General features: G+C 31.2%; 14 protein-coding genes across 14 annotated transcripts; 6 read left to right on the plus strand and 8 right to left on the minus strand.

The window, feature by feature from the left end:
* Positions 1 to 53: 53 nt before the first annotated feature.
* PPG1 (putative serine/threonine-protein kinase PPG1) lies at positions 54 to 1,352 on the plus strand (the record flags this gene model as incomplete). The annotated part of the gene is made up of 1 exon (XM_064857189.1): positions 54 to 1,352. The coding sequence occupies one exon, from the start codon at positions 54 to 56 to the stop codon at positions 1,350 to 1,352; it is 1,299 nt and encodes a 432-aa protein (XP_064716322.1).
* A 144-nt stretch (positions 1,353 to 1,496) lies between these two features.
* On the minus strand, positions 1,497 to 1,718 carry HUB1 (ubiquitin-like protein HUB1; the record flags this gene model as incomplete). Its single annotated transcript, XM_064857190.1, has 1 exon — positions 1,497 to 1,718. The coding sequence occupies one exon, from the start codon at positions 1,716 to 1,718 to the stop codon at positions 1,497 to 1,499; it is 222 nt and encodes a 73-aa protein (XP_064716323.1).
* A 467-nt stretch (positions 1,719 to 2,185) lies between these two features.
* ABZ1 (4-amino-4-deoxychorismate synthase) lies at positions 2,186 to 4,540 on the plus strand (the record flags this gene model as incomplete). Its single annotated transcript, XM_064857191.1, has 1 exon — positions 2,186 to 4,540. One exon carries the CDS (start codon positions 2,186 to 2,188, stop codon positions 4,538 to 4,540), a length of 2,355 nt encoding a protein of 784 aa, XP_064716324.1.
* Positions 4,541 to 5,296: 756 nt separating this feature from the next.
* Positions 5,297 to 6,289, plus strand: SOL1 (Sol1p; the record flags this gene model as incomplete). Its single annotated transcript, XM_064857192.1, has 1 exon — positions 5,297 to 6,289. One exon carries the CDS (start codon positions 5,297 to 5,299, stop codon positions 6,287 to 6,289), a length of 993 nt encoding a protein of 330 aa, XP_064716325.1.
* A 352-nt stretch (positions 6,290 to 6,641) lies between these two features.
* On the minus strand, positions 6,642 to 8,618 carry PWA37_000518 (uncharacterized protein; the record flags this gene model as incomplete). The annotated part of the gene is made up of 1 exon (XM_064857193.1): positions 6,642 to 8,618. One exon carries the CDS (start codon positions 8,616 to 8,618, stop codon positions 6,642 to 6,644), a length of 1,977 nt encoding a protein of 658 aa, XP_064716326.1.
* Positions 8,619 to 9,221: 603 nt separating this feature from the next.
* ARC35 (Arc35p) lies at positions 9,222 to 10,241 on the minus strand (the record flags this gene model as incomplete). The annotated part of the gene is made up of 1 exon (XM_064857194.1): positions 9,222 to 10,241. One exon carries the CDS (start codon positions 10,239 to 10,241, stop codon positions 9,222 to 9,224), a length of 1,020 nt encoding a protein of 339 aa, XP_064716327.1.
* A 676-nt stretch (positions 10,242 to 10,917) lies between these two features.
* On the minus strand, positions 10,918 to 11,424 carry MRPS12 (mitochondrial 37S ribosomal protein uS12m MRPS12; the record flags this gene model as incomplete). Its single annotated transcript, XM_064857195.1, has 1 exon — positions 10,918 to 11,424. The coding sequence occupies one exon, from the start codon at positions 11,422 to 11,424 to the stop codon at positions 10,918 to 10,920; it is 507 nt and encodes a 168-aa protein (XP_064716328.1).
* Positions 11,425 to 12,011: 587 nt separating this feature from the next.
* Positions 12,012 to 12,284, minus strand: RSM19 (mitochondrial 37S ribosomal protein uS19m RSM19; the record flags this gene model as incomplete). The annotated part of the gene is made up of 1 exon (XM_064857196.1): positions 12,012 to 12,284. The coding sequence occupies one exon, from the start codon at positions 12,282 to 12,284 to the stop codon at positions 12,012 to 12,014; it is 273 nt and encodes a 90-aa protein (XP_064716329.1).
* Positions 12,285 to 12,952: 668 nt separating this feature from the next.
* On the plus strand, positions 12,953 to 14,956 carry DBP6 (putative ATP-dependent RNA helicase DBP6; the record flags this gene model as incomplete). Its single annotated transcript, XM_064857197.1, has 1 exon — positions 12,953 to 14,956. One exon carries the CDS (start codon positions 12,953 to 12,955, stop codon positions 14,954 to 14,956), a length of 2,004 nt encoding a protein of 667 aa, XP_064716330.1.
* A 156-nt stretch (positions 14,957 to 15,112) lies between these two features.
* Positions 15,113 to 17,227, minus strand: ZRG17 (Zn(2+) transporter ZRG17; the record flags this gene model as incomplete). The annotated part of the gene is made up of 1 exon (XM_064857198.1): positions 15,113 to 17,227. The coding sequence occupies one exon, from the start codon at positions 17,225 to 17,227 to the stop codon at positions 15,113 to 15,115; it is 2,115 nt and encodes a 704-aa protein (XP_064716331.1).
* A 746-nt stretch (positions 17,228 to 17,973) lies between these two features.
* MRX15 (Mrx15p) lies at positions 17,974 to 18,771 on the plus strand (the record flags this gene model as incomplete). The annotated part of the gene is made up of 1 exon (XM_064857199.1): positions 17,974 to 18,771. The coding sequence occupies one exon, from the start codon at positions 17,974 to 17,976 to the stop codon at positions 18,769 to 18,771; it is 798 nt and encodes a 265-aa protein (XP_064716332.1).
* Positions 18,772 to 18,936: 165 nt separating this feature from the next.
* On the minus strand, positions 18,937 to 20,118 carry COQ2 (4-hydroxybenzoate octaprenyltransferase; the record flags this gene model as incomplete). Its single annotated transcript, XM_064857200.1, has 1 exon — positions 18,937 to 20,118. One exon carries the CDS (start codon positions 20,116 to 20,118, stop codon positions 18,937 to 18,939), a length of 1,182 nt encoding a protein of 393 aa, XP_064716333.1.
* Positions 20,119 to 21,632: 1,514 nt separating this feature from the next.
* Positions 21,633 to 22,835, plus strand: MVD1 (diphosphomevalonate decarboxylase MVD1; the record flags this gene model as incomplete). The annotated part of the gene is made up of 1 exon (XM_064857201.1): positions 21,633 to 22,835. One exon carries the CDS (start codon positions 21,633 to 21,635, stop codon positions 22,833 to 22,835), a length of 1,203 nt encoding a protein of 400 aa, XP_064716334.1.
* A 638-nt stretch (positions 22,836 to 23,473) lies between these two features.
* On the minus strand, positions 23,474 to 25,714 carry PWA37_000527 (uncharacterized protein; the record flags this gene model as incomplete). Its single annotated transcript, XM_064857202.1, has 1 exon — positions 23,474 to 25,714. The coding sequence occupies one exon, from the start codon at positions 25,712 to 25,714 to the stop codon at positions 23,474 to 23,476; it is 2,241 nt and encodes a 746-aa protein (XP_064716335.1).
* Between the last annotated feature and the right edge of the window lie 282 nt (positions 25,715 to 25,996).

The raw sequence follows: 25,996 nt of genomic DNA on the forward strand, positions 1-25,996 counted from the left end.
TAGATTGGTTAAAAGGGAGAAAAGGTTAGGTATACATAGATAAATAGCGAAGTATGGAATTGGATAGGTGTCTTGAATTGCTATATAGAGGTCGGTTATTGCCAGAGGTGACTATTGAGGCATTGTGCTTCAAATTGAAGGAAATGTTAATCAAGGAATCTAATGTGATTCATATAAGTACTCCAGTGACTGTCGTTGGTGATATGCATGGGCAATTTCACGATATGTTAGAGATGTTCAGAATAGGGGGTAAAATACCTGATACAAATTATCTTTTTCTAGGTGATTATGTAGATAGAGGCCTTTACAGTGTAGAGACAATAATGTTATTGATTACACTCAAATTGAGATATCCAAATAGAATACATCTATTGAGGGGTAATCATGAGTCCAGACAAATCACACAGAGTTATGGATTTTACACAGAATGTTTAAATAAGTACGGTGGTAGTTCAAGAGTTTGGAATCTGATAACAGATCTTTTTGATTATTTGGTTTTGGCTTGCATTATTGATGATGAATTGTTTTGTGTTCACGGCGGTTTATCACCTAATGTACAAACCATTGATCAGATAAGAATAATTGATAGGTTTAGAGAGATCCCCCATGATGGGGCTATGGCTGACTTAGTATGGTCAGATCCAGAAGAAAATGGCATGAACACAAGAGATTCAAGTTTTGACAACAGTAATAGTGGTAATAGCAATAGTAACAGAAATAGAAATAATATGAACGGTAACAGTGATATTGCTGAAGATTTTTTAATTGAAACATCAGAGCACTTTCAAGTATCACCAAGAGGTGCAGGCTACACATTTGGACGAAGTGTAGTAGAGAAATTTTTACAATTAAATGGGATGGATAGAATTTACAGGGCTCACCAATTATGTAGTGAAGGGTACCAAGTATATTTCGGCGGGTTAGTAACCACTGTATGGTCTGCACCGAATTATTGTTATAGATGTGGTAATAAGGCTTCAATCCTGGAATTGTATAGTAGAGACAGTTTTTATTTTAATGTATTTGAAGAAGCACCAGAGATTAGAAGAAATACTTTTCATAATGATAGCAGTAATAACATTTCTGATTGGAATCCATTGTCAGACACAGAATATTATAATGAAGAAATGTTAACACCTCAGTCAAGCTCAATAACTACCCGCAAAATTATATCTGATTATTTTGAAGAAGATACACTGAGCCATATTAGCAGAAGAAATAATGGTTTCAGTTTACTGCAAGGATTCTCAGAGACAAACGAATTAAATGAGACAAATATGGGTGTTGATGTGTTTTCAGATTCCTATCAATCAAAGTCTGCATCGAATAGAAGAGTAGAATATTTTTTGTAAACACTATATATTCGTCTACATAAACACATACACACAAACATATATTATATATACAGCTGTATATAAATTTTAATTTAGCATTATAATTATATTCATCACGTATTTTACCTTAAATTAGAATATTTCTGAATATATACAAAACAACTATAAATAGTACAATTCTAGGTTGGTGTTATCATGTATTTCATAATCATCCAATGTGATGTGATCCTTTAACACCAGACCACCCTTTTGCAATACAATCTTACTTGCAATAACACCTAACTGCAATGACAAAACCTTCTTGAATTCACCAATAGTGTCCTCTTCAAGACATTTGACCCTGATCTTCTTCCCAAAACGATCATTACACACCACTTCTATCATTCTTCCTTGTGAAAGTACCGTTATTCTGTTGAGAAATGTGCAAGATATAGAAGTATACAGATTATTTTTTATGTAGGTCTGGCTGTGGAATAATGATACACATCAGGTTATTATAAAGTATAGACGAGTGTTTATACTTTTTTTTTCTTTCTCTCTTTCTTGCTCAAACCATTTATTCCATCTTCTTGTTCTTCTGTTGTCGTTGCGCTAAATGGACAAATGAAAACGAAGAAGTAGAGCAATCATGGAATAAACTCTTGATCCTTCAAATATGTGTGGTTATATGAGGTTATGACGTTCGGAATTGCATATATTTCATATCACCTTTTTTCAATATTACTATTAACATTAAGGTATATATAGATCTGAGATTTGATTTAAATAACTATACTCGTATACTCAGGACTAACTAATAATCTGTTAAGGTTGAATAATTTAAATTGATCTCTATAATAAAAATAGATAGGATGATCTCGTTTCATATCCTATTTATTGATTCGTATGATTCCTTTTGCTTTAATGTCCAAAGATTGGTTGAACAACAGGCTGCTGGGTTAAAATGTAATATTGAAGTGACTACAGTCAGAAATGATACCTTCAAATCCATTCAAGATCTTAAAAAGGTGATATCTTGTTTTGATGCCCTTATCATTGGCCCAGGCCCAGGGAATCCAAAGAATGGATACAAAGATGTTGGAATTTTAAATGATATCTTTAAGGAGGTCGATTTTAATGATGTCCCCATTTTAGGTATCTGTTTAGGTATGCAAACTATGTGTTTGTCTCAAAATTGTGATATTGAACAATTACATACTATAAAGCATGGGCAAGTGTACAAGATGGTTGTTACTGATGAAGGTTTTAAGTCAAAACTCTTCACAAATTATCCTTTGAATTTTAATTCGACACGGTATCATTCATTACATGTAATTAGAAATAAAGAACAGGATGATAATAATCACACGGTCATACCATTAGTCACGACAAGAGATGAAAATGGAGATCTGTTAATGGGAGTTCAAATTAAAGATAAACCATGGTTTGCTGTACAATATCACCCTGAATCTTGTTGTTCTGAATATGGTGATCTATTAATACAAAATTTTATTAAAATTGCAAAACATTGGAATCAAGACATTACTAAAAGATCTTTAAATAAAGATCATGAAAGGTCTCTTAATATAAGGATGTTGAAATCTCTACAATGTACAGTGGATAGGATTCCCCTAATTAAAAAATGTGATAATAACAAAAACAGTAATAATCTTCCATATGACAACATCCCTAAATTTCTTCGAAGGTATACTCTACCCCAAATTATCAATGATATTAAATTCACTTTAAAACTAGTGGATCAAATTGCACAAGATAAATTCATATTCGCATCATCTTCGTTATCTGCTAATCGTGGTGAATGGTCTATTATTGCACTACCTGATTCTACATCTGAAGTGTTTACACATTATAACACTTTTTCAAGGACAACTATACATAAATGGCAAGATCCCCGTTTAAATTACGATCAGTTGGTTGATGGGTTAAAAAATAATGTGTCTAATACTTCTTTAAAAGTGATCAATGAAGAGAAGGATGACTTTTGGAAGACCATTTCTGGTTATATGAGCGATAGGTTAGCCGTGTGTGATGGTTTGTTAGATGGACTTCCCTTTATTGGGGGATTTGTAGGGATACTTGGGTACGAAATGGGGTCATATATCTCTACAAAAGACACCCTAGAGACAAATGGGTTAAGGCCTGATGCAAAACTTGTATATATCAATAATTGCATTTTGATAAGTCACGTCGATGGAGAAGTATATTTGATATCTAAGGATGAAAAAATGTTTCCTCAAGAGATTATAAATTTATTTACTTCAGAACAATTATGGATCAAGCAAGAATTAGGATGGAGCAAAGAATTGCCTGAGTCGATTAAATATGATATTGTAATGCCTAAAACAGTATCATATAGCAAAGCATTTGATCTGTGTCAAGGATATATGCATAAAGGTGATTCATATGAGATTTGTTTAACTACACAGACAATAGTTATTCCAAAGATAATATCATCGCAAGAAACATTGACGCCGTGGCGAGTTTTCCAAACTTTAGTACAAAAGAATCCAGCTCCATTTACAAGTTATTTACAATTTAATGATCTGTTCGAAAGGCACGGTTCAGAATTATGTTTAATTAGTTCTTCTCCAGAACGATTCTTAAAGTGGGACCTTGATTCATGTGAATTACGTCCAATTAAAGGTACAGTGAAAAAATCAAAAATGATGGATTTGGAAGAGGCTACAAAAGTATTAAAGACACCAAAGGAGTTTGGTGAAAATCTGATGATCTTAGATTTAATCAGAAATGATCTTTATGAACTGTTACCAAACGTTAAAGTAGAGGAATTCATGAGTGTAGAAGAATATCAGACAGTTTATCAATTGGTGAGTGTTGTGAAGGCATATGGGATGTCCAAGAGTAACTATAATGGGATGGATATATTAAAGCATTCTTTACCTCCAGGATCCATGACAGGTGCACCCAAGAAAATCACTGTTGAGTTGTTACAAGAGAATATCGAACCTGTAGTAAATGAAATGATCTGTGGTGGTAATAGAGGTGTGTATAGTGGTGTAACTGGTTATTGGTCCCTGAACGGACGTGGAGATTGGTCGGTTAATATTCGTTGTCTATATTCTTATGATTCGGGCAAACAATGGATTTTGGGAGCCGGTGGTGCAATCACTGTATTAAGCACCTTAGAAGGGGAAAGAGAAGAAATGTTTACCAAACTAGAAGCAGCGTTACAAATATTTCACTAGTCTTCTTTTTTTTGGTTTTTTTTTTGGTTATTAAGTAGATATGTTCACAAATAGTAAATGGTTTTATTAAAATCTTATTAATCGAGATCAACGGGAAGTAAGTATATATACTAACTACTTCAGCTATTTCAACTACGTCAGCTATGTCTGCTACTTCAACTACTTCTTATTCTGGGTAGATCAGCCTGTTACCCTGTTCCTTATTCAATTAACTTCAGGGTAACAGATATTCTCTAGTAAAATGAAACCAAAAAAAAATTTAAGAAAAAAAAAACTAAAAAATGCAACGGAAAAAGTAATTGGAAAAGAAACAAAAAATTGCAAAAATTTATGTGGAGACGGTATTTGGTTCAAGAGAGTAAGAAAGTAGTATTAACAATAGGGTCACTCAGTGCTTATTAGCTTATTTGACACTTATTCTTTGTTTTGACGGCAAAACGTCTTTTCACTCGTCTTATATTAGTAAACGTTACAACCTCCTTTGTCTGTGATTGTGTACCCGTGTGTATGTGTGTGTGTTTGACGATATTATAATAAGATTTCAAGTCTGAGACAAGTTTCTTTTGTTATCTGATAAGGTAAAGAGTATTGCAAGACTCCCAGTTGAATAAACATATTTTATACAAATATTATAAAAAAAAATTAAACTGTTTTATTATATTGTATTAATCCTTTTCCCTTTATCATATTGTAAAAATTATAAAGACATTTAAAAATTCTGAATAAAATAATATCAATTTATAAAGAATAAATATCATGACTACTACTGTTCCAAAAGTCTTTGCATTCCATGAGTTTTCAGGTGTGGCAGAGGCTGTTGCTGATTATATAGTATATGCACAAAATGGAGCATTGATACCAAAGGAAAGAAGGCCATCTAATGTTAATCTTAGTGATAATAGTAGTATTTTAAGTGGGATTAGTACCAACACTACAAATATGAATTCAACTAATGCTTCAACTTCTGATATGCAAAGAGTTTATTCAAGTAAAAGTGTTTCTTCTACAAGAGAAAAAAAGGAAAGACCTAAAAAAGAATTAAGATTTAAGATAGCTATCTCAGGTGGATCTTTAATTCAAGTTCTTCATGAGGGTTTATTGAAAAGAAACGATATTCAATGGGGGAAATGGGATATATATTTTGCAGATGAAAGATTGGTGCCTTTTGAATCTGATCAGAGTAATTATGGCCAAGCAAAAAGAGAAATTTTCGATTTAATTGACACAGAAAAATATGGTACGCCAAATATTTATCATATTGATGAGGCATTAATTAATGATCCACAAGAATGTGCAGACAGTTATGAAAAAGTTTTAATTAAGGGTTTTGCAGGTAGAGACTCTGTGAAACTTCCGATGTTTGATTTATTTATCTTAGGGTGTGCTCCTGATGGTCATATTGCGTCTTTGTTTCCAAATTTTCAAGAAAATTTGCGTGAAAAGTTGGCTTGGGTGGTGCCTGTTGAAAATGCCCCAAGCGGTCCATCAGAGAGAATATCTTTAACAATCCCTGTTATATGTCATTCTCATAGGGTCATTTTTGTCGTGGAGGGTGCTACAAAAGCTCCAATTATAAAGACCATTATGGAAAGGCCTGAGAAAGGTTTACCAAGTAGTATTGTCAACGAAGGCGCAGCTGGTCGTGTGTCTTGGTTTGTTGATGATGATGCATTAACTGACGTTTTTGTTACAAAGAAAAACTACAAATACCATCAAAAATTAGAGTTCAATAACGATTCATTTAAATGATTTTATTCACTCCATACCTGATAGGCGGTTATTCTTTTTTTTTTTGTTTCTTTAGGTTGTATTAATTACCACTAGTTTTTTATAAGTTATTTTGTTTTATTTTATTTGACACCATTTCCATTCTTTTCCCTTCTTTTCTGCTTTACTATCATTAATCATATTTTTTTTTATTTTATCTTTCATATATATATATATATGTATATGTATATATATATCGTATTTTTTGTTCGATTTTATATCTACTCTATCTATATTACGTGTGAATATATACACCTTGTCAAGCAATTCTATCCTATATTATTTTTCATGAATATATATATATATATATATATATGTGTGTGTGTGTGTATTTCTATATATTGTCTAAATAATTGCTTAACTTGGACATACTAGAGTGATGGGTATCATTTTTAATAACTTTGGTTGGTTCATTCTCGTTAGAAAATATATTTGAATTATTAAAATTAATGTTATCTGTATATCTATTAGTGTTACTTTTGCTCATAGCTCTTTCAAAAAGATATTTACCGTCTTGTAAGGAATATTCAATATCATTCATATTGAGAATATTGATATCATTATCATTATTATTTTTTGTTATTGTAGAAAGTGCAGATATATTACTATTTATGCTAAAACGATGATTTGTAGAGATCGACACTCTTTCATTGTCAATACCACCTACACTGTTATGATCATTATTATGGCTATTATTAAATATTGAACCAGTGGATAAATCATTTTCTTCAAGATAAGCATCCAAATTAAACCAACCAAATATTTGATACAATGTATCGTCACTTATAAATTTATTCAAAATTTTCCATTTCAATTTATTATCATAATAAGACAGTGATATTGTAGTAATAAATATTGGTGGTAACCATTTATTTAACCAATTAACAATGGGTATCACCTGTATTTGATGATAAAGAATCTTACTGAATTGTGTCTGTTCTATGATACTCTCTGGCAAGATAGTCATAATATTGAAATATAAGGGAAACAGTAATCTATTGCCATATAATGTAAAATAGAACAGATTTATTGGATTTGATTGACCGTTTGGTGTTAGATGGAAATTTTGAAACTTAATAATTGTCATCGAATACAAAGTTATTAATTTATTGTATATTAGAATTACTAATAATGTGATGGGAATAGAACATCGAAATGATGAAATACGTTCCCAAAATATCCAGTTCGATAATCTGATAGGTAATATCTCAAATAAAATGATACAAAAAGATAATGTACTTGTTATAATTAAAGAAGAAAAAATAAAAACGGTGCGTATTAACTGGAAAGTAGTTTTTTTGTAACTTCTTGTTGAATAATTCAAATTCAAAGTTGAATCTAAATTAATAGAAGATTGCTTGGCTAAACGGTGAATTAACTGATTAATTTGATATCTATGATATCTTAAAGTATAAAAATTTGCAATAAATTTATTCCATTCTTTATTCAGTTTATTAATATTTTTGATGGGAACAAATATATTTTCAGAATCCTCTCCATTGTAGTCATCTAATAGGATATAATTATTTTGACTATGGTCAGTATCGTTTTCATCGTAGTTCAATTCATCTATTTTTACTTTAACTTTCTGTTGACACGATTTTAATAATCGATTAAATTCAACATCACCATTATTTAAAGGCTTAGACTGCAATATGTTAAATGAATGGTCTAATAGGTACAATTTTGAATCATTTAATTCATCATTCTGTCTTGATAAAAGTATATAATATTGGTTTATCAATTTAGATTCATTTATAAACAAAGAATTGTACAACGTTTTTGGCACGATTATTAGCCCCATAGATAATAAGATCAATGTAAAGGATAATGAGTAAATATGACATAGTGATATTATAATTGGCCATATTGAATGTATAGATAAAAATATAACAGAAAAAATGTACGTTAAAAATAAAACAATCAAAGAAATACCGCAAAATTTTAGGTTCTGAATGATGGAGCCGTATAATTGTCTTATTGGACCATGAATAGAGTAAGTAGAATAATTCAGTGAATGATATGATATTAAACATGGTAGTAAAAACCAACAAATTATGAATTGTAATGCATATGTGGCAAACCATAAATAATAAAGAAAAACGGATCCATCCGAATAAACGTCAATCGGTATTAAAAAATCAGATAATAGTAGAATTGTCAAGTTAAACCATGGAATAAGTAATATCTCAATATGATTATTAAGTGTATGTTTAGAGATATATCGTTTTAATAACCAAGATGATAAATATGACACAGCAAATATGGGTCCAATAAACCATAAAATGTTGATTATTGTCCCATTAGTCATTATTGATGTTTAAAATATCTTTTTATAAACAGGTTTATTTTTTGTTAATGGGTGTATAGTTCAAAAAAATGCATTAAAACCTCATATTAGAATGTATATTATTGCTGTTTAACTCGATATATAGAATATATGTATCACAATGACTATGGAAGCTTTGTGCTGATTGTGTCGAGATTTATTTGAAACGTTATTTTTAAATGGTAGTATGCTTTTTTTGTTTAGTAAAAAAAAGCCTTACATTAAAATAACGATTACCGCTAGGGTATTTCACATAAAAATATTTTTTACTAAACTTGAAATTCAATTTACTTAGGGTGCTTGAAATTTTTAAAGAGTTATCTCAGAATTCAAGTCAACTTAGGATTTACTTTTAGAGAGAAATGTTTACTAAAAGTGAAGGCAGAATCTATTAAAACTTGTAGCACGTTTTATAATATTATTTACCATGAGATCACACATAAAAGAGTATATATAGACTTGTATATATTTATGTCAATATATAAAGATTAAAAAAAAAAAAAAGATACCTGAGAAGACAAAAGACACAATTAAGAGACATTTAATATAAAGTCAGAAATGTCATGATAAGGAAGATTCAATCGTTTAATATACCATCTTTCTACCAGTTATTGTTCTTCTTTTATCATCTAGTTGACCACTACTAGTACCATTTTCTTCATCATCATTAGAATCAAATTTTGCTCTATTCAAGACTTTAATGAAATTATTCACTCTAAATCTCATTCTTGAATGCATGAATGCTTTTGAACATTTGATATGATAATGGAAATAATGTCTAAATTGTAAAAGTTTGCATACTGTTTTAAACTGGATCTCGTCATTACTGAAATGACGTGGGAATAAAACAAATGTTATAAATTTAGAATCCACATCCTTGTTTTGATTTGTAGTTATGTTAATAATTTCCCTTGGTGGTGTGTTTGAAAATAATACTTGTGGAGCAGATTGAATAGACCTGTTTCTTTTACGAGAATCGACAAATTCTTGTAAAAATACCTTACTAAAAATTTTATCAGTTTCGTCATTAAAAATGGTTTCAAAGATTACTGTTATTCTATCGTTTGATGGTTGAATGTAAATATTTTCATCCTCACGGTATTGCATTCTGTAGGTGGAGACAGCATCGTTTGATGGCGCAACTTCCATTGCTGACAACTGGTTAAACTTCTGGAATGATAATTGGAATGGATAACTCATGATATGGGTCTTCAATAGTGATAAATCAGTAATTGATTGGTTGTTCAATTTGGATATATCTAAACGTAGAGTCAAATTATAGCCTTGAACAGTTTGATTTTTTGGTAAAATTTCAATGATGTTAGAGTTATCACTATCGTTATTATACTTGTCGAATTTGGATTGGATATATCTTAATAAGAATTCCTCATTGCTACATTTACATAGTGAAGACCATGTCATAAGGACAATACTTAAGTACACCCATTGTCTATTTTCATTATCTGGAGTCAACAAATGTAGTGTTGTATGATCGAAATCAGAGACAATTCTATCTACAACCAATGGAGCATTGTTCAACCATGCTTCGTTCAATTCAATCAAAGTAGCTTCTAATAAAGTGTTGTTAGTTGGTAAGTGTAACATTTTTTTATTATAATATAAAATTTGGTTCTGTTCTATTTTATTCCTGTTTATCTTTTGTCCCTTAGTCCTGTATGAGGCTTTTGCATTACAGAATCTTTGAGGGATAAAAAAAAAAAAAAAAAAGAGAAAAAGAATTAATTAAAGACGAGTTTTAAATATAACTATGTTGTTAAGTTAACAAATCAATATAACCACAGTATTTATTGCAATGATTCTACCTAATCTCCTTGATCTTTCGTTCTCATTCTCTCTTTTTCTCCTGCTCTTTCTTTCTCTCTATTTTTTTCTGTCTTGTTTAACAGAAAATTTCAGCATAATTTTACAAAAAAAAAAAAAAGAAAAAAAGAGTAGAAATACATTAAAGGAAAAAAAACAAAAATGTTTGTATTTGTAGTTTAACCCTAAGAACGAATTGAGGTGGTAACATCGATAATTGAGGGAATTTCATTAAAGACCTATATATGATTAACGTACAATGGCGAATGGACACTAAATATTTAAATATATATAAATATATATATATAAAGGTTATGCACTAATACATATAGAGTCGAATTGTTCGGAATCGTATAGTATATAATGAGCTATTTACATGTCAAAATAAAAGTTATTCATTTCTCTGTTTAGTTACTTGTTTTTTCTTCTCTTTCCCATGTACGTTCATTTTTGATTTTGATTATTTCTTACTATCTTGGTTACTTTTTTTAACACCATATTTACTTCTTGAAGAGACTCTATTTAGTACCCCAGATAAATCACCACGACCTCTAATCAAGTGATATTTAACACCAGGTAAATCTTGTACTCTGCCGCCTCTAACATAAACAATACTGTGTTCAGTAGCATTGTGACCTTCTCCAGGAATGTATGCACTAATGTTTCGACCATTAGACAATCTTACTCTACAAACTTTACGTTGTGCACTATTTGGTTTCTTAGGTTTCAATATCATAACTTTTGTGACCACACCACGCCTCTGTGGGCAATTTTCTAAATCTGGACTTTTTGATTTTTTAGAAGATGTCTTTAATTGACTTTTCTTGAAAATTCCTGTTCTCTTTAACTGATTGATTGTAGCTAGTAATGAACTAGAAGTAGAGAATTGGTTGAGTCTATTGTAACATAATTTATTGGTGACCGAAAATAATGGATTATTTAGTAATGATTTACATAAACCAAGCATATTCAAAAATTTTTTTTATATTTGTAAATGTGTATGTATGTGTGGCAACGTAGCTAAGTTTATGTTAGAAAGCAGTTTAAGCAACTGGCTGTATAATTGATATGTATACTGTATACTCTGTGTCTCTGTGCCTCCTAAATATGTTTTTAATGCACCTAATTCACTATCTTTGTTCATTTGTCTCTATATTATAGCCAGTTTGGTAATATTTCTTCTTATCGTTTTCACTCCGTTTGAAAAAAATTGTATGCAGTCAACAGCGGGAAGAGAGAAAGAAAGAGGGGTGATTGATTTGCAAATGGACGAAAACTTTAGAGATCATATGTAAAGAATGTTTATGGATTCACAGGAGAAATGAAAAGATACACTTCAATGTTAATGTATGTATATATATATTTATATTCATATTTATAAACAGCATAGTATTATGTATATTAACTTTTCTATTTCTATTGAGATGGTAGGCAATCTATATTGCTGTATAGATATGCATGTATGTATTTATATATACAAGTAGCAGTAATTCGTATGGAATATAAACATAGTAATTGCAAAAAAATGGTAGCTTAAAGGCTTGAACTTTCTGTTTATTTTGATGTCTTATGTACAACAGGTTTTCTAGTCATTGCAAATTCACCAAGTTTGTGTCCAACCATATCTTCGGTGATAGTCACAGGTATATAATTCTTTCCATTGTGTATTTCAAATGTTATACCAACAAACTGTGGCAATATAGTAGCGGCCCTGGCCTGTGTTCTAATTGGAGTCCCTTTCTCGATAGCCTGTCTTAATGGTAATGATACAATGTTTGGTCCCTTCCATGCAGAACGTGACAGTAATGTTTTAGTGAATTTAAACATAGCCAATTCCCAAAAAAAAAAAAAAGTATATGTATATATATATATATGTATATAATATAAGTATGTTAACGCAATGAGCAGATAAAAGTAACTATCTGAATTGTTGATGATGTGGTACAAGGATAAAGAATATCAGAAATTCAAACAATCAAACAGTTAATACTTTGCACGCTCAAAACTTAGTTTGTTTTTCAATATAGTATAATATAATATAATGTTTCGTGTCGACTACATTTTATGCAGAATGGCCTTGTTTAGCATTTTTCTCTAAACAAAGCAAAAAAAATAAAAGAAAAATATGAAAACGCATAAAACAAAAAAGAAAAGCAAGGCGGAAAGTGTATTCCGTAAATATTCCAAGTGTATAGATGTATGGGTGTTCTTCAAAAATTTGTAAATAAATAAAGAAAAAAAAAAAAGAAAAGAAAAAAAAGCAGAAACTGAAAAATTATTGTAAGAAGTGATGAGTTTCAAGAATACAAGATGAGCTGAGATGGGGCGATTTTAAATGAAATCTGGTTATGCAGGCTTACGATAGTATTCTATTCAAAGAAAAACAAGGGCTTTAGGTCAATTATATCAGACCAATATTTTAAACTCGATACAAGAATTCAAAGTGTGAAGATAAAGTAGTTTAACAGTGGTCATTGGTGTTATTTCTCACAATTATGTTTGCTCAAAGATTTGACCCTAATAATATAATACCAGTTGAAAAAAATGATACGTCAACTTCTGAAAAATTATCTGTTGTCAAACCAAAATCCATATTACCTTTGAAAAGAACAAGATATGATAGAGTTTCATCAAATGACCATAAAAGTGAGGAAGAGTCTGAAGAAGAAGAAGATGATGATGATGATATAGATATAGATATAGATATCAGTAGTAAAAAGAGTGATAAGGATGAAAATTTCGGGAATGAGGAAGATTTGGATCATGAAGTAGAGATAGCTGTTGACAATAACACAATTATAAATAATCCGAAAAAATTTGATTCTGTGTTTAGTAGATTTCAACAAACTATTTCCTTACAAGATAAGTTGATATCGCAACAACAAGAGCAGCAAAGCATAGAAGATAATAACATTTTAAATGTTGATGATCAGAAAACTAGTCATGATTTAACTCAAATTCCTCAACCTGAAAGAATATACCCTACCTTATCAAAAGGCACAGACAAAAATTCTGCTGAAAGCTTAGCAATTGGTAAGATTGATACTGCATTTATGTTAACCAAAAGAATATATTATGATAAAGAAATGATTAAGCCATTTGATTACTTTAAATCAGATTTGGATCCTCGTCTTTTAGACAATATTATTAAAAACTTCTCCAATACAACTTTCCCTATCCAAACTTCTATGTGGACAAACATTTTACCACAGATTAATTCACTATTGAAAGTATCTAAGAAAAATTTTACGAGACGTATAGGTGATCAATTGATTAATGCATCTACTGGGTCAGGTAAAACACTAGCATATTCTGTACCATTGATACAGAGTTTAATTAACAGAAAATGTAACAAATTGCGTGCTATTGTTTTGGTGCCTACAAGATTATTAATCAACCAGGTTGGTGATACTTTATTAAAATTATCAAACAGAACTAATTTACTCATTATGATGACTAATTTAGACAAATCATTAAGAGAAGAGCACGAAAGATTATTAAAAATGGAACCAGATATCTTGATTGTTACTCCAGGTAGACTTGTGGATCATTTGAATTTAAAATCAATTAATCTTTCAAATTTGAAGTTCCTAATCCTTGATGAAGCTGATAGATTATTAAATCAATCTTTTCAGAATTGGTGTTCGGAACTATTAAATCATTTATCAGTAGATAAATCAAAGATAGATCCATTACCTGGCAATGTTATTAAAATGGTTTTCTCAGCTACTTTGACAACAAATACTGGTAAATTACATGATCTAGACCTTTATAATCCAAAGCTTTATATGATGAATTCAGTTAAATTATACAATTTACCAGTTAATCTAAAAGAATATAATATTAAGATTGGTACTGCAAAATCTATCTATAAACCTTTGTTATTATTCAAGTTAATCAATTCAACTATAGTAAAAAAGAACACAGATGAATCTCTCTCATCAACCAAAAAAATTTTAATATTTATTAAATCGAATGAAGCTGCAATTAGATTGAAATCGCTATTATCTATCATTATCGAATCCTTTTCCAATAGTATAACGGACTTTAGTATTGATTCTATTAATTCAAACAATACAAAATTGATTAATAAAAGAATTCTACAAAAATTTACTAGTATCAATAGAAATAATAGTGTTAACAATCCAGATACTCAAAAAAATGTTACACAGATTCTAATCACTACAGATTTGATGTCAAGAGGTATTGACATTAATAACATTACAGACGTCATTAACTATGATTTGCCAATATCATCACAACAATATGTTCATCGTTGTGGTAGAACTGCAAGAGCAAATAATATGGGGGATGTTTATAATATTTTGGTTGGTAAAGGTGAGCAAAGTTTCTGGTATAATAGTATTGATATTGATATTTCAAGAACTGTTGGAAATGAAGTTGATGACTCAAAATCTGTGGAGATATTGAAAGAAATTGATGCGGAAGCTGAATCTAAGTATATGGAATGTTTGAACACCTTCAAACAACAACGATAATATCCGCAAGGTTCCTCATGAACGAAGAAATGTCCTTGAAAATATGAATCTTGTTTTTTTTTAATTATGAGGAAGATATATTATATAAATGTCTATCTTATATAGAATAATAAAGTGAATATCTATTATTTCATTATTTAATGCTTATATTACATTTTACACTCTATCAATGTCAACTGTTGTTTCTGAATACGGTAAACATTTTCTAATACAGTTCTCAATTGCATTCATTAACTGAATTTCATCATCATTAGACCCACCTTGCATAGTAATTTTAATTAAAACAACATATAGATTAAAATTAACCTTGCATATAATCAAATTTTCATATTTTAACCTACATCTAGACTTGAATTCGTTTAGAGATTCAATCCTTTCAATAATGATAGATTTAATTCTGCGTGAATCTGTGCTTGTATTATTCCATTTTAATATATTTCTGTGCTGTTTGGAACATTTTTTAGATATACTATTAGACTCATTTTGATAGTTAGACGCTATAGGTAAACTTGTTAAAGATGTTTTTCGTATCAAATTTGTAGATGTGTCTTTATCTTTAAAGCTACCTTTATTATTTTTATCCATATCATCAGTTAAAGTGAAACCAGTTAACGTCGTTGTTGAAAATCCATTTAGTAGAATTGTGGATGTCCATTCAGATATGGTGAATCCATGGACAAGAATAAAAATAGCAATTAAACCTGTAGCCATATGATCTAATATAGTCGAAATGATCCCATGACCCACAATAAATGGGTACAAAGCTAAATATACTGTGTAACCAATGGTGATTAATGGATTTTTAGTCTTTAGTTTACTATTCATGTTTGCAACATATGTCTTATACAAAGATATATTTGCTAAGAAGAAATTTAAAGCAAGTAGCAAAAACCAAATTTGAGTGTCTTTATGATCATTAAATAAAAGATCGGAACTTGTGCTGTGATGAGAATGAGGGATTTGTGAGACTATTTCTTCATGTTGTGTCATAGGACCTTCTTTATTCAATAGCAAATGATCATCAAATGAAGATCTTTCTACAAATAATACAATAGTTTCTTCTAAGATATGAAACATTAAATCTAATCCAACAAAGCATAGTGACACGGCGGATGCAAAGCTTAATAAGACATCAAATCTATTTAGTCCAAAAGGGAATGTTAATGTTCCTATTGACCAAACTTCAAATTGCGACAAATTCTCAACAAATATGATAATTAAAGATCCAATGATATCATATGTGATAAAATGTGATAAAGTTAAAAAATTATTCCAATTTTTTGTGTGGCCCAGTTGATAGGTAACAAGGCACAGAGAGATCTGTAACAAGACGATAAATAATTGAATATAAGTCTTTGGCCAAATTAAATTTTCCTTTAGATCATGAAGATCAGGGATTGGTAATGCTTTGGCAATGTTTAATGGGATTTTGACTTCTGGTTCTTGGAAAAAGTTCATTGATACAGAAGAATGTTTGTATCTATGACCCTTACGAAAAGATGCCCTTGAAGCAGATGGGGGAGGAGTACTCTGATGGTTATGATGATTACTTGTTGGTGACAATTTTGGCATGAACTGCCCTTGTGAGAAAGCTGGTGGTTGTAAAGTAGAAGAACTGAAATTAAATGGTGACTCTAATAAAGCAGATTTCCTCTTGTTACTAGAATCATCAGGAGAAGGAGATCTTACAGGGGATTTATTTCTTGTTTGTGGAGGTGGTCCCACATTTCCCATTTGACTGAACTTAGCACTTGAAGGTAAATATTTGTATGCACTACGCCTTTTTTCTCTATTTGGTATGATGGAACTATTGTTCAAATTTGTCAAACTTGAATTATTAGCACTATTTGAGTATGGAGAAACTAACTTACCAAATATATTGTTATTGTTGTTGGAAGTAGCCGTCGTATTCATACTATTGCTAGTAGCAGTGGATGTATCATTTCCACCAAAGGTAAAAGTTGGATTATATATAATACTGGAACTTGAGTTGTTAGCATCTGACATAGAATAAAATCCTGAGTTTGGTCCTACTAATTTTGGTGATGCAAAATATGGTTTATGGAGTCCTGTTAAGGCAATATTAAATTGATCAATTGCATCTAGATTAGTATTTGATAAATTTTTGGCATTATCAAGGTATGGAGTCTCAAAACCAAATTCAGGCGAAGTGGGAGAGTCCTCTTCTTTAATTGCATTCATAAGGGGCGTCCCTGATGTCGAATGCAATAAGGGCTGATAATTAGGCGGTTTGTCTTCTTGAAAATCCATAGAATATTCAATTTTAATGTATCAAATTTCTGAAACAATTTAACAAATAGTGTTTTTGGTGATTTAAATATGTATGATTGTTTTTATATACCTTAGTCTTGAATAAGGTAGCTAATGATCACTATATAGAAAACTTAAATCAACCATATACCTCCAACTCTTTGTGGACTATACCTTTCGTATTCACGGATCCGCTCTCAATGTAGAATGTTTAGATTGATAAATGTTTCAGAACAATAGACTTCGTTGTAAGAGAACTTCACAAAGTTAAAAGAAAGAAGAGTTGTCTTGACATAGTGACCAGTTGAATCAATTTTTCACTCATTCATTCTATCTATAATAATTATTCAATCTCTTCTCTTCTTTTTGGATTTTTCCAGGTTCTCTTCTTAAAAAAACTGATTTGGCCATTATGGTAGCGTACGAATAAAATCTCCAAAAAAGGGAAAACAAACTTATTTGTATATAATTGGATTTGATGGTATAAGGGCTGATACAGTATATTATTAAAAAATACTTTATACATGGAAGATACTTAAAGAAATCTTGTGTATTGATGGTGTCAATGTTTATGCTAACTTAGCATAGTATTTATTGCCATTTTTCTTTTACTTTGCAATTTGTTAATCTCTTTATTCCTTGTAAGTGATACTACAAAGATAAATTTCAGATAATAAGGAAAGGAGAGTAGAATAGTTAATGCATTTCCTTATTATAAAACGACCCCAAAAATAAAAGCAAAGGACATGGTGACGACTTCTAGTTTATTTTCTATATTGAATGAATTGGTATCAAAGACTGCGCCACAATGGCTATATACATATAAGCCAAAGCCATGGTTGAGAATTGGATCTTTAGGCCTTTCTACAGTCTTAGTGGTCTATGGTGTCACATTTGCAGACATGACATGGTTATCTGCAAAGAAGAGATATGAATGGGCCACTGAAGAGGAACGACTGGATTGGAAATATTGGATAAAGACGTATGGACCATTAGGGTTGACTTTTTTGCCTTTTACTCTGTCCCTGGGGACATTATGGACTTTTTCTAGAGTCGTTACTAAAATTGAACTGGTATCTAAACACAGTAATGTTAATAGTAATGTGCCAATGTTTAGAGTGGTTAGATTATCTGCAGTTATGGGTAAACCCAAAGAAAATTTAATCAATGTTAATCATTTAGTAAAGAGTAAAAATTCTCGTATTTTTACAGGTAATGGCGATCAGGGTATTGAAGATAGGGGTACATTTTGCTTTTATTTGATGAATACAGCAGCTGGTGTCAAGTTTTGGGATAAACATTACATTATTTCTCGTTCTGGGAAAATTTGGAAATCTGATGGGAAATTGCTCGAGTCCTTATTTAACGATGGTCCAGGAACTGTATCATCATCTAAATCTAAGAATAGGCCACGACATTCTATACTTCAAGAAATTATCCAATTGAACCAAGAAAAAAATAAAAATAAGCACTCATTCCATATAAAATCAATTAAACAAAAAAATATTATAAAAGATATTATATTAAACACAGAAAAGAAATAGTCTAGTTTTTTTACTTGCAAGGTTTAATGACAGGAGCTGTAGGTGTATTATCAAAAATAAATATGAGAATAAAAAAGGGACAAAACTAATCTTAGAATTAAAATACGATGCCTATCAATAAATGATGATAATACTGGTGGTTATGTTGATGTGTTCCTTTTTTTGTTACAGAATACCAAATACTTTTAAGATGTAGTCAATACCAATGGCAAATGTGAAATAAAGGCCGCTATTAATATTACTTAGAAATGCTTTCCAGCAACTTTTTGGATTATTAAGATCCACATTTTTAATCATTGTAAATATTCTATAAGCAAATAGCGATAATCCACCAATAAATCCAGGTCCCCATAAAAGACCACTATTAACTCCTGCAATTGTGTATAATGCAAATTGACCCGCTGTCAAAGAATAACATATTTTCTTAGTCTTGGGGCCCCATGCTAGAGCAGTTGATTTAATTCCTGCTTTAATATCAAATTTCTTGTCTTGATGAGCGTAAATTGTATCATATATCATACACCAAAGATAACTACCTAGATACAATGGAAGCATTGTGGGCCAAGCAATAACGCCCATTGCAGGAAACCCTAATAATGCCCCCCAAGTGAAACATGCACTTAACGCAGCTTGTGGGTAATAAGTAAATCTCTTAAATAAAGGATAGGTAAATACAATGGGTAGAGATGCTAAACCTAACCACCAACATTGTGTAGGTAATAAACCTAGAATACCACAACCTATCAAAGTCTGTCCTGTCAAAAATACATAGGCCTGTTTTACGGTAACCTTTCCAGATGCAATCGGTCTTTCTACTGATCTAATAACTTTATTATCCAAATTACGATCACAAATATCATTGATAGTACAACCCGCACCTCTCATTATCAAAGAACCCAATCCAAATATAGTTAGCATTTCTAAAGTTTGTGGTATTGTTGCCTCTGTTAACATGCCTCCCATTAATATAGACCAAGTGCATGGGATATACAGCAGCCATGTCCCAACAGGTTTCTCCAATCTCATTAATTCAGCATAAGGGATCCATTTTTCAGGGAGACGCGATACAAAGGGACCTAGCCCCAAAAGTCTTTCTTTTTTAGCTTGAGCCAACTGTTCCTCAGTGAATGAATTAGTTTTTTCGATTTGATTAGTGGTTGAATAATTTTTTAATTTTGTATTACATGTAATAAAATTTTTGCTATGGGTAGTATTATAACGAATGGCAAAGCACCTATTATTAAATAAGGTGACCCCAGAAACATATCTTGTATTTGTGAGCTGGTATTTAAAGATCTGTTGTTTAATCAAAGGTATCTGTAGAAAAGATCTGTTATAGAATGACATGTTAGCATGTGATTACTTATTCCCCTATGACAAAAGTAGATATTACTTTTAATATTACGATTACCACTATCTATAATGGACGATAATACAAATATAATAGTAGTCAAGGATGTTTGTTATTTGATAGATTTGAATTGCAGTCTAAGGTTATTGTAGTTACATTTGGGTCTTGTCTTTATGTTTTTTTGTATATTATATATTATAGATAATATACTTACAGCTCTTCTTTTCCTCTTTAATTTTCTCGAGAAAAAAGGGAAGGTACTGAGACTTGAGAAACACAGATAAAAAATACAGGAAAATAGAGGAACTGTATGTAGCACATCATAAAATAATATAAAAAACTGTACACAATCAAGAAGATATTACACTGGAATAGTCGCATGGTATGATGTTGCAATTATTCATGTCATGAGTATTTATGGGTGGGTAAAAAAGCACTGATGTTAAACTTACCTTAATAAAGAATAATCTCTACATAATTTTCATCTTTAAGAGGAGTTTATTCTAATTAGATTAAATCATGGAAAAAAATTAAGTAGAGAGAGTAAAAATTTAGTGTATTTTACAAAAAATTTGGGAAATAATTTTAGTGATAGATTCTTTCCAAGATAGCACTTTTTGGACCAAAATGAAAGGAAAAGAATATCTTTTTCGGAAGAATTAGTGGTATATTATATAGAACATACGCTTCATAACGGGGGGACAGTTATGTAGTGGAGGATAGCAGTTGACTTACTAGAATTAAGAATCATATTGAAAAAAAACTGTTTATTTGCCCAGAAGATGAGGGATTGTCTTTTTTTTTGTCAATTTGTCAAGGAACGTGTCTATCAATTGATATAGTTACTCGATCTTAAATTTATTTGCCTCCTTCTTTCCTGCCAGAAGGTTTGAGCTTATCTCATAAGTTTTATTGCCTATGATTTTGCTAGATGATTTTGCAAGTGTGAGTATACTATAGCATGCAACAAATTAGCCACCAAACTGGATCACTCGGTCTTTTATCGTAGTTAATTGCAGCCATTAAGATTTTGTCTGTAAAAGTAGGGTTTTCACAACAACCCTAAATATGCAGTGTTTCCAAAAGGGAAGGAAAACTAAAAAATCTCTCCGATAAAATTCTGCCCGGATTTTATTTTTTTTTTTCTTTATTTCGGGTTCTCGAAGTAAACGACAAAGGAAAACGGCTCGAGGAATTTCAGTCAGGATCCCAAGCTTGGAAGATGAAGTTGTCAGAAGGTGTCTCAAGTAAAGTGATGGCCTTAGTTTTTGATTGAAAAAATTCTTTTAGATATATAGATACGGGTTTACGATTGATCAGAGGGACGTTGTTCTCATTTGAAAGTAGTCTGAGGTTATTTGTTTTATTAGCTGATATCAACAATCTCTATAATTGGAACCAGTGAATTCCGTCTACCCTCTTGACATTTGACAAAGTTGATATATAATTTCTTTACTTTGCATCAAAGTTGCACAAATTGTCATATAACATATATACACTCACATTCAAAATGGCTATTTATTCTGTTTCTGCTACCGCTCCAGTTAATATTGCTACATTGAAATATTGGGGGAAAAGAGACGTTTCTTTAAATCTACCTACTAATTCGTCCATATCTGTTACTTTATCTCAAGATGATTTAAGAACTTTAACCACTGCTGCCACAAGTGACACTTTTGAAGAAGATACTTTGTGGTTGAATGGTAAACTGGAATCTTTGCAAAGCAAAAGAACTCAGGATTGTTTACATGATTTGCGTCAATTAAGAGCTCAATTAGAAGATGAAGATAAAACTCTACCACCAATGTCCAAATGGAAGTTACATTTGGTGTCAGAAAATAATTTCCCTACTGCTGCTGGGCTAGCATCCTCTGCAGCGGGTTTTGCTGCTTTAGTGGTCGCTGTTGCCAAATTATATCAACTACCACAATCCATGTCTGAATTATCAAAAATTGCCAGAAAGGGGTCCGGGTCCGCATGTAGATCTTTATTCGGTGGCTATGTGGCATGGGAAATGGGTGAATTAAAAGATGGAACTGACTCTAAAGCTGTTCAGGTCTTAGAAAAAGATCAATGGCCAGATATGAAAGCTTTGATCCTTGTGGTCAGTGATATCAAAAAGGATGTTTCTTCTACAAAAGGGATGCAGTTAACTGTAGCTACCTCTGACTTGTTCCAACACAGAATCGCAAAAGTCGTTCCAGAAAGATTCATCTCTATGAAAGAAGCAATTAAAAATAAAGATTTTAATAAGTTTGCTGAATTGACAATGAAGGATTCAAACTCATTCCATTCAACTTGTTTGGATTCTTATCCACCAATCTTTTACATTAACGATACTTCAAAGAGAATTATCAACTTATGTCATCTGATTAATACATTTTATGAGACTAATATTGTAGCATATACTTTTGATGCAGGTCCAAATGCTGTATTGTATTATTTAAAGGAAAATGAGGATAAATTATTGTCTATCTTGAATGAAATCTGTTCTAATATTACCGGGTGGAATGATAAATTTTCTAAGGAACAAACTGAAAATTGGTCAAATACTTACGATAAGAAATTAAAGAACCATTTTGAATCATTTATTGTTAATTATCGCGATGACATTGATAAACATGTTACAAGAGTTATCGCTACTCAAGTGGGTTCAGGACCTCAATCTACAGAAGAATCGTTAATTGATGAAGTAACTGGCTTGCCGAAATAAACCAGTTTACTTTATATATAGAAGTATTTAATTTTATATACAGAGTAATACTATAAAATATAGTCTGTTACATTGTTTATGCACGTAAATTTGTAAATATTCGTTCATGATTAAAAATATACGACGACAAATTTATTTATTGAATATTCTTTATGCAACCAGACATCATTCTTATAATGTTATCGAAAGAATACAAGCAGATAAATATAAAACAATTAAAATATTTATTATATAGTACAAGTAGATATTGTTAAAGACATTATAATTCTATTTTGACTATTATATATAGGTGTGCAAGTACACAAAGGTAACGAGGGAAAATAGGTTCATGATCAAAATAATATAAGTATAAATAAAATAAGATGATAAACCTCCTCCTCAGTCTTTCATATGCTCCCACAATTTTGCTGATATATAGATGTGTTTCCTATTTTGTTTAATTTCATATCGAGTTTCTTATGTATTTTTTTCTTTTTTTCTCTTTTGGTTATTTATAGTAATTAAATGCAACTTGAATATATCTGATGGTTTCAAAAGATATGGATATTTGATCATGGATGTATTATTTTTGATTTAATTTTATTTTCGTTTCACAAGCTTTACTCTTATGGTTTTTTTTATTTAATTTTTCATATTATCTAATTTTTTACTTCCTCAATCTTTCTATCATCTTGAGTCTTGGTAAATTTCCAAATTCTTGCTCTACAATCGCCACTACCAGTGGCAAAGACTTGACAATTTGGACCTAATGGAGATCCATTAGCAACAGCAACAGAAATAACTGAATTTCTGTGACCTTGTAACATTAACAAAGGATTACCACTGTTTGTATCCCAGAACAAAACACCACGGTCCTTTGAACCAGACAAGACATATTGATCGTTGTTTGTCGTTGTTACAGATAAAACAAAATCTTTATGGCCAATATACGTTACTTCGCAAATTGCAGAATTGGATCTTTGACCATTTTCTTTAATGTTATGTAAATTCCATAACTTAACAGATCTATCTAACGATCCAGACACGACCTTTTTACCATCTTTAGTGAAAACGACACTATATACAGAATCTTTGTGGCCTGTACCTAGTTCATTTTCAGAGTCTAATCTCTCTACAAGGAAACCAGTCTCAGAATCCCAGACACGGACAGCTCTATCTAAAGATCCTGCAGCAATAAATTTGCCATCACCAGGTGAAACTGCAACAGTAGTCACGCCATCTTCAATAGATAAAATTAGAGAACACTGACCAGTTTTCAAATCCCAGATCCGTACTGTTCTATCTCCAGAACCTGAAACCAATTTATCACCTGATGGGAAATAATCTAATGAGTAAACATCTTGATCATGACCTTGCAAAACCATCACTATTTTCTTATTTTCGATATCCCAGATTCTAATCAGTCTATCTTCAGCACCAGTGGCTAAATATTTACCATCAGGGGAGAAACAGACGGATCTTATATATAAATCACTTGAAGCGGTACTATTATCGTTTCCATCCTTTCCATTGCCATTAGTGGAACCAGCAATGTTATTACCATTTTGAACAGATGGAGCACTATCATCGGATAATTTAGCAATAAGGGCACCATCAGAAACACGATACACTTGAGTGGTCTTATTACAACCAGTAGCCAAATATTGGCCATCGTTAGAGAATTTTACACAACAAACTACAGAAGAATGTTCTAAAGATGAATGTAGATCAATCTCAATATTACGTGGTAAAGCTGGATTGTATAAAACATAATAATCATTTTCCCTTTTCTTTAAATTTTCAGGGACTTGGTTATAATCCAAATCCAATAAGAATGGTGGAATTGCTTTCATTTGACTAGCCCTTTGATCAGGTGCAACCAAATATTTTGAATTTTCATCTTGAACAGAATTGGAAGTAGCAGTGTTTGTGGTGTTTGCCTCAGATTTAATGGAATCTTTGGAAGTGGACTTCTTTTTGTTTGAAGTTGTAACAGAGTTAGTTTTATTGTCATTTGCTGGTTCAGCGGTGGTGGAAGTTGTTGCTGTTGTAGTGGTGTTAGATACAGGGGTCGAAGTTTCATCCGCTTGAATTGTTTTAGCAACTTCAGTTACTTGTTGAGCTGTTGATGGTTCAATATTAGTAGCAGTAGGCTTTTGTGGTATCGATGTAGACGAGGTTACGGCTGGTGAAATTTGTGTTTCACTCAATGGTTGTAATTGAGGTGGAGAGACCGGTTTTTGCTCTGCAGTAGTATGTTGAATCTGGGGAAGTTGTGTAGTTTCATTTACAGAACTTTCATTAGTTGAGGTTACGTTTGGAGACTTCAATTGAGACCCCAACGCACTGATTAATGGAGCCAAAGCTGGACCATTTGGTTGAGTTGAAACACCATTAACAACTTGTTGCTGAGGAAGTTGTTGTAATGGCTGTGCTGATTGTTCAGAAACAGTTGCATTCTGTGATGTTTGCTGTATTTGAGTTTGAGGTAAAAGAATAGGTTGTGCAGCAGGTTGTGGTCGAACCGCAGAAGGTAAGCGTGGTTGAGGTAATTGTTGTGGTTGAGGTGGTAATTGGGATTGTATAATAGAAGGCGATTGTTGTTGTAATTGTTGAGTTAATGTGGCAATTTGATGATCCTTTTGGGTAATTTCCATTTTTAACTTGTTAATTTCCTCTTCATAACTGTCCTTCATCTTACGGTGAGACAACTCTAATTCATAAACAGTGTTTCTTATCTGTTGCATCTCTGCAAGATGCAAATTAATCTTATAATCATAATCCTTTTGGTTTTGCAATCTGGAAGTAGTAGCTTCCTTTGAAAAAGCAGCAAATTCTTGTCTAATCCCTTCAAGAAGCTCTTCCAATTTAGCTTGGGAAGTGGCCGCTGCGGAGGACATTTGTTTCTTTGATTTTTTTGGGCAACTTGTAAAGAGTATAATCTAGAATATTAAACTTATTTTTGCTTATCTATATAAGGTAGTTATAGTGGGTTGTTCTTATTATTTCCAATATTACTTGTTAACAAATGACAATAACAATTAAGTTTAAGAATAGGCAGGTGGGTATGAAAGAACAAACCTTAGAGTTATAAAACAAATAGGAATAATAATAAATATTTGATGCTGGTTCTTTTTTTTGTTTGTTAATGCTTAAACATAAACCAAAAGAAAAAAAAAACA

Source organism: Arxiozyma heterogenica (genome assembly GCF_036370985.1).
Source record: "Arxiozyma heterogenica strain weizmannii chromosome Unknown scaffold_11, whole genome shotgun sequence".
NCBI classification, from domain to species: domain Eukaryota; kingdom Fungi; phylum Ascomycota; class Saccharomycetes; order Saccharomycetales; family Saccharomycetaceae; genus Arxiozyma; species Arxiozyma heterogenica.